Genomic DNA, 11,437 nt, shown 5'->3' on the forward strand with positions numbered 1-11,437 from the left:
ACACACACACACACACACACACACACACACACACACACACACACACATTTATTTATTTAATATATATGAGTGCTTTGTCTTCACACACACCAGAAGAGGGCATCAGATCCCAGTACAGGTGGTTGTGAGCCACTATGTGGTTGCTGAGAATTGAACTCAGGACCTCTAGGAAAAGCAGGCAGTGCTCTTAACCATTGAGCCACCTCTCAAGCCCAGGAAACTAGATCTTGAGTAGGATACTCAGGCTTTTTAGCTGACTCCTGAATGCTTTTAGCACCCCCATATTGTGGCAAACTAATCTAGCTGGCTTTGGGACACTTGCATCAGGTGAATGCTGGATCAACTCTGTGTACTTGGGTTCCTTCAGAATCTTGTAGGCAAGGGGCAGGAAGTGGGGTAGCGGTCTCTTCTCTCCGTTCTCCCCAATAGGACAATGGCACACAAGAGAAAAACTGGAGCCTCATTAGCTAGAATCAGCTCTGGGTTCCAGGAGAAGAGCACCTGGTGTCTGTTCTCCCTGGAAGGTGGGAGACGGCTCTGAGGCTACGTGCCTGAGAGCATACTCACGGTTAAGCAGACATTGATGAGTGTGCAGACCTTCCCATCTCCAGTGTACTTCGGCAAGCAGTTACAGACAGCCTGTTCAGGAGCAGAGGCAAAAGGATCACTTAGCAGATGAGGTCTGCCTTGGCCAGGATACTGGATGTCAGATATGAACTTGATTATAGAAGGGCAGCATGAGAAAGGGCTGTGTTTTTGTTGTTGTTTGGTAATACCTAGTCTAGCACACTTGAGCACTAGATATCAAGAACATCCCATCCTTGTTGCCAAGATAAGTTCTCTTTAGATGGATGGCAGTTGAGGGGAAAAGGAAGTTATTGTCTTAGCTCCACCAAGAATGAAGTCAGACACCACTGCCAGCATACGATGAAGAGGAAGGCTTTGGAGTTCACAGAGATACGCACAGAAGAACAAGTAGTCATACCCTTTTGATGGACAAGGAAAGCAGCTGGGAGCTTCAGGGAGTTGGGTACAGGGCCCGACAGCTCTGTTAGAATATGAATCCACAGTGGGGCTATTCAGGGCAACCTGAGCAGGTTTCCACCATTTCTCTTCTTCTTTCACCATCGGTCCCAACCTTGTCCAAACCTTTACCAAGAGACCTACGAGCTATCTCCTCTCAGATGAAGCTGTATTCTTAGAGCTGTTCCCATCTCTGTCTTCTAGGTCTGTAGGAACACTGGTATAGGTTCTAGAGGCCAGAAACCTTATGGGAGTCTCCTCATCACACGTGTTTAAAAACTGAGACACTAACATATGCGAATAAAAGTCCTGTATTTTCTGATGATTAAATGTACACACTCACACACACATAAACATGCACACATACATGCACACATGTATATGCTTGAATACAGGCATATACACATGTGTATGGACACACACACATGAACACACATGTGCATGCACACACACAAACTCACACAGGCACACACATTTCTTCCAAGGTTTTTAAATTTGGAGTGCTTCAGGTGCGTGCTTGATCTGCCCATTGGGAGATGCTGTCCTTCAGTCTCCTAGGTATCTCAGTGAGCTCTGGGGGTCAGTTCTTGGATATCTGACTTGTTACCAGGTATCACAACGTATGAACTGCTGCCTGGCCATTTTGTGTACTCTCTGTGTGTCCGAGACTGAGGGAGGCAGTGTGTGGGTCTTCGCTCCCCCGTTTTTATCCTTTTGCTGCATGCTCACCATCCCATGCTGGAGTCCCCTTATTGTTCCCACTCCTCCAAACTCACTTGCCCCAGGGTAGCTGCACCACTCTGTGTGGAGGCCATATTAATGCAGAAGTATGAACTGTGAGCTCTGGCATGGCGCAGTGCCCTCTCGAGCCAAGGAAAAATGTGATGGATTCTGGCTATCAGAAAGTTGAGAGGGGAATGTTTTTGGTGAAACTCCTAGGTGCCTCTACAGTCACATGTGGTTTGCAGATAAGTACACCCCATTTTAGAAAGCCCCTTTCCTAGGCTACTCCTCCCTCACTTATCTCTCTCCCCCAGATTTTCTGATGTGCTTTCATTATCTGTCCTACAGAATTTCTGCCTGCAGCTGGACCAACATCGGTTCTGTAGTTCTTTTCCTTAGGCCTGGGTCTGAAGAAGACACAGGAGTTTCCTCCCAGGACACCTGCCAGAGGCAACTCACCTGATTGGGCCCTGTCTGCGTGCACTCCGCATTCCTGTCACAGCCGCCGTGGTTCTCCAAACATGGGTTTATTTCTTTAAAACAAAAGTCAGCATATGTCATGAGTGTGAAGCTTTATTCGTGTGAAGGGTATTTTGAGGGAGTTCCCCCTGGATAACTGACCAAGAGCAGCTGTATGGAACTCAGTTTTCTGGAAGTTCAGAGGCAGAAGAAACTCAGTGGGAAAGAACGTTTTCTCAACCTCCCCCCCCCCCCCCCACTGTTCGGTTAATTCTAGCAGAGGCACCATCTGTGGGCTTAAATCTGCCCTTCTGTGGAATGAACGTCAATGTTTTGAATGAAAATCTTATCGTCCAGTCCAGTCCACTTGTGCTACAAATGAGGAGACTTGGGAATGAGAATGTGATCGTTTGCAATGTCACAATACAAGCTGGTTTAGAGAGAACTCAGAAACTGATGCTCAGTTTGTGACATTCTGAGGAGGAACGAATTGCTGGATGTTAAAGCATCTCTCCATTGATTGTTTAACAGCAGCAGAGGGGGAATGACTATGTGGGCATAATTCAGCATGCTGACTTAGTAGTCACAAGTCACATCAGACATAAGGGCTGGGTGGAAACCCTGAGACCTGTGACATTCTGTTAAGTATGCAACATCATTTTTGTCACATTCCGGTTTGGAAAATACAAGTGGAATCCATTAATTAAAAAAAACCTCTCCAACAGCACAGGCTCTAAGCGCAACAATCAATAAATGGGACCTCATGAAACTGAAAAGCTTCTGTAAAGCAAAGGACACTGTCCTCAGAACAAAACGACAGCCTACAGATTGGGAAAGGATCTTCACCAACCCTATATCTGACAGAGGACTAATATCCAGTGTATATAAAGAACTAAAGAAGTTAAACAGCAAAAAATCAAGTAATCCAATTAAAAAATGGGGTACAGAGCTAAACAGAGAATTCTCTGCAGAGGAATATGGAATGGCAGAGAAACACTTAAAGAAATGCTCAACCTCATTAGCCATCAGGGAAATGCAAATCAAAACGACCCTAAGATTTCACCTTACACCCATTAGAATGGCTAAGATAAAAAACTCAAGAGACAACACATGCTGGAGAGGTTGTGGAGAAAGGGGAACCCTCCTCCACTGCTGGTGGGAATGTAAACTTGTACAACCACTCTGGAAAGCAATCTGGCGCTTTCTCAGACAACTAGGAATAGCGCTTCCTCAAGATCCAGCTATACCACTCCTAGGCATATATCCAAAAGATTCTCAAGTACACAATAGGGACATTTGCTCAACCATGTTTGTAGCAGCCTTATTTGTAACAGCCAGAATCTGGAAACAGCCCAGATGCGCCTCAGTGGAGGAATGGATGCACAAATTGTGGTATATCTACACAATGGAATATTACTCAGCAATAAAAAACAAGGAAATCATGAAATTTGCAGGTAAATGGTGGGATCTGGAAAAGATCATCCTGAGCGACCTATCCCAGAAGCAGAAAAATGCACACAGTATATACTCACTCATATAGACATATAATATAGGATAAACCTACTAAAATCTGTACACCTAAAGAAACTAATCAAGAGGGAGGACTCTTGCTAAAATGCTCAATTCCTATCCAGAAAGGCAAAGAGGCTGGACATCAGAAGGAGGAGAAAAGAGGGAACAAGTCAGGAGCCTGACACAGAGGACCTCTGAAAAGCTCTGCCCTGCAGACTATCAATGCAGATGCTGAGACTTATGGGCAGCCTTTGGGCAGAGTGCAGGAAATCTTATGAAATAAGTGGGAAACAGTAAGATCTGGAGAGGACAGGAACTCCACAAGGAGAGCAACAGAACCAAAAAATCTGAACACAGGGGTCTTTCCTGAGACTGATGCTCCAACCAAGGACTATGCACGGAGATAACCTAAGACCTCTGCACAGATGTAGCCCATGGCAGTTCAGTATCCAAGTGGGTTCCATTGTGATAGGAACAGGGACTGTCTCTGACATGAACTGATTGGCCTGCTCTTTAATTACCTTCCCCTGAGGGAGAAGCAGCATTACCAGGCCACAGAAGAGGACAATGCAGCCACTCCTGATGAGACCTAATTGACTAGGATCAGAAGGAAGGAAAAGAAGTCCTCCCCTATCAGTGGACTTGGGGAGGGGCATGCATGCAGAGGATGGAGGAAGGGAGGGTTGGGACGGGAGGAGGGAGAGAACCACAGCCGGGATACAAAGTGAATAAAGTGTAATTAATAAAGAAAAAAATAAAATAAAAAAGACAACAAAAAACAAAAAACAAAAAAAACCCTCTCAACCCCCCAATAAGAGACACACTATCAAAGAAACAGACCAAAGAGCTAAGACACTAAACACAACGTCCAGTCCTCCAAAGACCCCCGTACTAGAGAAATACTGGGGCAATTGCTAGAATTGGAATGTGAATATAATTAGGAAAGGTGAATCAATTCACTGAAGTAAAGAACTGTGCATGGTTACACAACAAGTTGTCCTTATTCTTAGGAGATTCATACTCAGTTATTAGGGACAGTTACAGCCTGACTCACACAGCTTAGTCTGAAATTACTAAGGAAAAATGTGAAAATATACAAAGGGAACAAGTGTGTGGTAGACGGTCAATGAGCAGATTCAGGTCACGGGCACATGATTCTCATGAGCTCGACAGTTGCAATCCTTTTGTGAGTGAAGATTCAGCCAGCTTCCTCTGCGGGCCTGTAGAGCAGAGCTGTGTGCTGTCAGCAGAGAATGCTTCAGAGCTACATGTACTCTCAAGGAATTATTCTGTCACACCGGTAAGTATAAACACCGAGTATCATAGAACACTATTTGTGTTAAAAGTACCTAAAGAATTAAATATTTAAGAAAACTGGTATATAATAAAATGGAGCAATGTAAAAAAGTTTGATTCCCTGTCTCTATAGAATCAGAAGTTCTGGCCAGTACAGCCCACGCCTGCCATGAGAGAAGGGAAAGCTGACCTTCACCCTAGCATGCAAGGAGCCCCAGAAGGGAGAGGACTTCATGCCTCTTCCGCCTTCCTGGTAGGCCAGGGTACGGTTTCCTCATCTTCCCTCCCCCGAGTCTTTTTCAATTTTCTACAGCAAAGATGGGAGACATTGTAAGTCAACTAAAGCCCAAAACTTCAGTCACCTCCAGAATTTTTAAATGGAAAATGTCTCTCCTTCTTCCATTCAAAGGGATTTTTTTTCCATCACACAAATTTACACCCCTGTGGGTACATCACTCATTCCCATACCCTCAGGCTTTCCTGCCAAGGCATAACGTATTATTATGGTCCCAGCAGCAGGCCTAACAATGAGAGCTCACCAGAACGTTTCACAGGGCTCCCACTGACACCATTTCCACTAGATGGACAAGGGGAGGTCACCTACCGAGGCACACAATGCCGTCGCCTGTATAGCCCTCCTTGCACACACACACCCGATTTCCTGGAGTGGTTCTTTTACAGTGAGCCTTGGCAGAGCATCCTCCGTTGCTGATCTCACAGGCATTGATGGCTAAGGAAGAAAGGGATGACACAAAGCAGAAGAGGAGAGACAAGAGGAGACATTAAAACAAAAACAAAACCAAAAACGAGCCATTGATAAAAAGAAGACTTTAGCACAGCTCCAGCATACACTGCATTAATGTGACCAACTCCTCAACATGGACAGTGCGCAGGCTGGTTTTATGTCAACTTGGCAAAAGCTATAGTCATCGGAGAGGCGGGAACCTCGACTGAGAAAACATCTCCATAAGATTAGGCTGTAGGCAAGCCTGTAGAGCATATTCTTAGTAAAAGATTGATGGGGAGGATCCGGCCCATTGTGGGTCCTGGGCTCTACAGGAAAGCAGTCTTAGCAAGCCATGATGAGCAAGCCAGTAAGAGCTATCCCTCCATGGCCTCTGCTTCAGCTGCTGCCTCCAGGTTCCTGCATTTGAATTCTTGTCTTGACTTTTTTTCAACGATGAACTGTTTGGGATGGAAGCAGATGCCAAACAAACCCTTTTGCCCCCAAGTTGCTTTGGCCATGGTGTTTCATCACAACAATAGTAACCTGGCTAAGACAGAGGGCAAGAAAAAAAAATCACTGTTTTTACTATCAGACTGTGTACCTCCCCTCTGCCATCACCTTTGTTTATTGCAAAGAGAAGTTTCTGTGATTAAGGCTGAGAGCAGCATTTGTCCTGGTGCCAGGCAACTGAAAGCTCGCTAAGTTTCTTCTTTTCTAGTTCTAAATATGTGTTATGTACCCTAAGAATAACAGCTCATATTTCTTAGCGTTTCAGAAGCATGATCTGGATCATATATGACTGCCCAATGTAAATGATCCTCTTACCATGCCCAACTTGCAGAGGAGCAAATGGTGAGAGGCACCGTCAAGCAATGTTCCTGAAGTAACACAGACTGTCTTTCAGATCAAACTCAGCATCTAATGTTGAGGCAAGGACCTATCCTCTGCCCTCTGCCCTATTCTGCCATTTTACTCAGAGAGGCCGTTTCATCCTACTAGCACTCTGTAAGGAAGGTGCTTTATGCTTACTTTACAAATGAGCTGAGGGGCTCAGGATAGCTAAATACCCATGCAAAAGGTCTAAAATCTGGCAAGAGGAAGAACCAGACCATTTAATGGCCCATTCTTGAGGCCCGATGAGTTAGCCACAGCCTTGGCCGATCAAATCCACAGCTTTTAAAGCCAGGAGGCAGAGCTAATCACTCTCAGGTTTGTGTACCACTGCTCAGCTGCAGTGTGGTTGTGTGTAAAAACAGATGCAATTGCCTGCCTATCCTAAACCAACATGCCCCATCCATGAAGAGCTGGCTTCCTGTCCCTAGGCACCGACAGCTGCTCGGGGTCACATAAGTCACCAGCAGCGGCTGGCACCAGCTCCTGAGGCCCAGTCAGACCTCTCAGCCCACGCAAGCCCTTAGCAGATCCCCTCACCACCTGCCTGTGCAGACGGTTCCATTCCCTTGGAATCCTGCCGCACATTTGCACGAGGCTTTGCCATCTGGATCGAGAAGGCAGCTGCAGTAGGAAAGGGCAAATGGCGTTTTCAGAGAAACACAATGTTCCACATATGATTTATCCCCCTTTCAGCCCAGCATCCAGCCCCCACCTTGGCGCAACTCCCAGAGGCTCTGTCTATGGGTTGAGGGGACTGTTGGTTCCTGGCATGATCCCATCACAGCCAGTGACAATGACAGCCAGTCCAGCTAAACCACACAGCATACACAGGAAGGGCAGTCACTCATCTTCACAGCACTACCCATAGGCTTCCCTGAGCTTTTCGGCTTATTCATGTCATCCACAGGTAAGGCAACAGCCTCTGAGAGTCAGTGTAATTCTTATTGCCATTTCTAAGTGAAGAAACTGAGGCTAGGAGGGAGTAAAGACCTGACTCCAGGTCACATGATGAGTGAGAGTGACGGAGGATGAAGGTGGGTTCAGGTCTAACTCCAGCTACTAAGCTTTTCATTAATTTATAGAAGGAAGTGCTCTATAGCAGCTAGGAATCGGAAGATGCATTAGGTTGGGCTGCGGATGCGGGCAAGGTTTAGTGAAACTGATGCCCCCTCCATGAAAGAGCCCTTGTGGTTATGGGCTGGGGTGACACTTGGCATTCTTGTCAGAGTGCTAGGCAAGTCACTGGCTGCTTGTTGACCATGCTGCATCTGGCCAACGGATGGTGATTTCTTCAGAGATACTCTGTTTCTTCTTTAGATGTATTCTCTTAAAGGATGTAAAAACACTTTCCCCAGGGTAGGGCTTGAGGTGAGAACTACTGAGTTTGTATTGTCCCTAGAGGTCAGAGGACACCTACTTGGCACTGGTGTGGCAGGTCCCATTGCAGCTGTCTTCCGTGATCTCTGAAAAAGAAGACCAGACCAGTTGCTGTGAATTCTTGCTTTAGTCCCTAGCGGTCGGAAAAAAGACTTGAGTTCCTATTCATAACTATGTAAATGTTTGTTACTGTGTAAACAATTTCCTTGTTGGCTACCAGGGAGCTCAGAGACAAATGTGAAGGCCAAATGCATTAAGGAGGCGTCTCTTAGAGAGGAAGCGCCTTGTGAAGAACACACACTTTGGATGACAGACTCCGAACCTTGTTTTTAGGTGATGAAAAGCCATAGCAAGTTGTCAAGTCCTGGGGATGGAATGGGTGAAAAATGTTATCACTTTCATTTGTGTTTTAGAAAGGTCTTTCTTGAAGTTGGGTGGCACACGGAAAGGAAAAGGATGGGACCTCAGATGGAAGGTAAAGAACTGGATCACAAAGTTTCTGGTGGCAGGGTGTTGTAGGATATTTGATCTCTGAGACTGTGAACTGTAAAAAACCTGTATCTAACTGTGGTATGGCTCAGTTTTTTATCCTGTAATCAAGAACTTGTGGTGTGGCTCAGCCCTAGCACACACCTTTAATCCTAGAGCTTTCTGTACACAGGATTAAATAAAGTTAACCCCAGGTCAAGAGGCAGAGCAAGCAACCAGATTGACAGGAAGTGAACATTGAAAAAACCATAGAGAGTGAGAGGAAGTCTGGAGCACAGATAGAGGGATGCATAGGAAGTAGAAAGGAGGGACATTGAGTTGAAAGGTATTTAAGACACTGTGGAGAAGGAGAAGGTGCTTTTTTCTTCTGGGATGTTGGCTAAGGAGGAAGGTCAGCTGGGTGCTTTCTCTGTCTTTCTGAGCTAGCAGGTTTTTACCTCAGCATCTGGCTCCTGAGTCTTTATTGGTAAACTCGAACCATTGGGATTTTCTCTCTTTATAACAGCAGCAGGGTACAGGTGGAAGAGACAGCTTCCAGAGATATGGATAAGAAGAGTATTCAGAGATGTTAGTAAAAGAGGACATTAAAGAGCAAAGGGTAGTTTCTAGGCTTCGTGGTCTAGGTGTCCTCTTCCATGACTGACACCATCCATGCTGCTGCCTGAGTCATGGTCTGGGCAGCCCCCTCAACATCTCCTGCATCTCCTAGTCTCTGCTTCATTTGATCCCCAGGGGCCTCCAATATCCAATGTTCTGCTGCTGCCTCATTTAGGAATTACACTAATGGTCTCCTGGAAAGTTGCCACAGCTTCCAGGTGGCTCCCTGTCCCTTTAAATGCGGTTCGTTTCTTACACAGTGTGCCCTTAGAAGCATAAAGGGGCAATGAACGGTGAGGTGCTACATTTATTCTAGGAATTTACTGGGGATATCTCCCTGCTTGCAGGACCACCACTATTCTCTGTGGTCCTCTTCCATACTGTCTGAACCCTGATTCTGTACCCCAACACCTGATACCTGCTCTGGGATGTTTCCTAGGTCTGAAATCCTTCTGGTGCCCTATTTTGGTGTTTTTAATAGCTCGGCCTCCTTCTGGATTCAGCTTTCTCCTGGAGTTTTGGTGATGACAGCCCCTCAGACAAACCATATCATTGGAGCCCCACTGGGTTGGTGGGCACCTGTGACCTTCTTTCCAGTTGCTGCCTCAGAAGGGACAATAAGGTCTCTGGTGCTGGCTTCAGGGTCCTGCTCTTCAATCTGGTGCCTATTGATTTCCCTTAAATACAAATAAGATATCATTGCCACCATATTTAAAACTCTTCAATGGCTCCCTGCTAGCTTGATTTGGGAAGCCAATGTGTCTATATTTTAGTGATCTGGCTCTTGCCTGCCCCTTTGGCTTCATTCAGCTTGCTTCTTTGCCTCTGTTCTCACACCCTGCATCACACCCTGGTGCCAAAGACTGACCCTGAGCTATGAGCCAGAGAAATATCTCAGACTGACCCTGAGCCATGAGCCAGAGAAATCTCTCAGACTGACCCTGAGTCAGAGACAGAGAGTCCCTCCGACTGACCCTGGGACCGACCCTGGGCTGGGAGTCAAAGGATTCCTCCCTTAGAAAAACATTGACTCAAGACCACAGGAATAGATTAGTGCAGAAAAGGCTTACTGAGGGAATTTGCAAGATAGTAGCCCTCAGACAGCTCCACTAACAGCCCCCCTTTGAGCTGGAGTCAATGCAAATTCCAGCTCACCTTCCCCCTCCCCTTCCCCCCTTTTTTCCTTGTTTATATTCTGTACCTTGGTTTTCAATAAACGGACCTTGACAAGATTTAGCTTGGTCCCATTCTTCTTTCTCGCCCGTTTTGCCTTTCAGGTAAGGGTCCCTCTCGAGTCCCACCCAATAACTAGTTCCGCAGGCGGGACACCCTGGATCTCTAACTGTATGCAGATTTCTGGTGTCTTTGAAGCTATCCATTTCTCAACTGGAAACATCAATATACGTGAGACTGGAGCAAATGAGCCTTTCCATCACACCCGAAGGCTGGGAGAGTAATACACTGCTACTGGACCATTTGCAACAGGCAGCAAAACCCTTCTTGAGAACACCAGCTCCCAAATGGAGCTGGACACATGAACACAAGAAAAATATAGAAAGACACACAGGAAAAGCTCTCATCGTGACCTTGTTTATGGTAGCATAAAATTGGTTTTAGAAAGTGTAGTTAGGGAGAGGGTGAAACTCTGTGAGATGGCTGGCCTTTCTGCCATGCACGAAGCAGCCGTTCAGTCACCAGCACTGCAGCAAACACGCTCAAAATGGTTTCGTATATGATAAAGTTATTAATGATGTTGACTTAGATGCATCCACATGGAGGAAAAATGCCCACTGTTTACTGGGGAGTGAAAAAGGAGGTTATAAAGAAGTAGCCTGATTCCCCCCACCCCCCACTGCTCTATACTAAGTCACACAGAATATCACTAGTATGGTTTTCCAGCACTGGGCACATGAGTAACTTGATTTCTTTCTTGTGGTTTTCCTTATCTTATAAACTTTTTGCAGCAAAGAGTTATGTTTTTCACCAGGAGAAGTACTAATGGCATCATTTCTATTTTAGAAAGTGTAGAGGAATTTTGATCCAGCAACATGGCTGCTCTGGTAAGGGCTATGACATCTAAAGACCTTCCAGGTCTACATGATCTGGCTGGAATATAGACATGTCCTTAGTACACATCTTTGATCCCAAACAGTGAAGGTAAGATTAGTTTATAGAAGGAAGCAGTCATGTTTGAAAGTGATGTCTAAGTGAGGGGCAGACAAAGTGATGAATCAGAGAAAGATTGGAGAGAATGAGTCAGAGATAGAATACCCCCAGCACTGTCGAGAATAGGAGAAGAAGAAGAAGAAGAAGAAGAAGAAGAAGAAGAAGAAGAAGAAG

At 45.7% G+C, this 11,437-nt stretch overlaps 1 protein-coding gene across 5 annotated transcripts in view; it reads right to left on the reverse strand.

The window, feature by feature from the left end:
* Positions 1-11,437, reverse strand: part of Stab2 (stabilin 2) — a 168,495-nt gene that overhangs the window by 40,055 nt on the left and 117,003 nt on the right. For all 5 annotated transcript variants that reach the window (XM_055627757.1, XM_055627756.1, XM_055627755.1 and 2 more), the window contains 5 exons: positions 8,052-8,097; positions 7,179-7,255; positions 5,618-5,743; positions 2,206-2,279; positions 568-639 (listed from right to left, as the gene is read on the reverse strand). In XM_055627757.1, the coding sequence (XP_055483732.1) occupies positions 568-639; positions 2,206-2,279; positions 5,618-5,743; positions 7,179-7,255; positions 8,052-8,097 (395 nt within the window). The remainder of the gene's footprint in view (positions 1-567; positions 640-2,205; positions 2,280-5,617; positions 5,744-7,178; positions 7,256-8,051; positions 8,098-11,437) is intronic.

The sequence above is a fragment of the Psammomys obesus genome, unplaced genomic scaffold, assembly GCF_907164565.1.
Source record: "Psammomys obesus unplaced genomic scaffold, mPsaObe1.curated_primary_1811, whole genome shotgun sequence".
In the NCBI taxonomy this organism is placed as follows: Eukaryota; Metazoa; Chordata; class Mammalia; order Rodentia; family Muridae; genus Psammomys; species Psammomys obesus.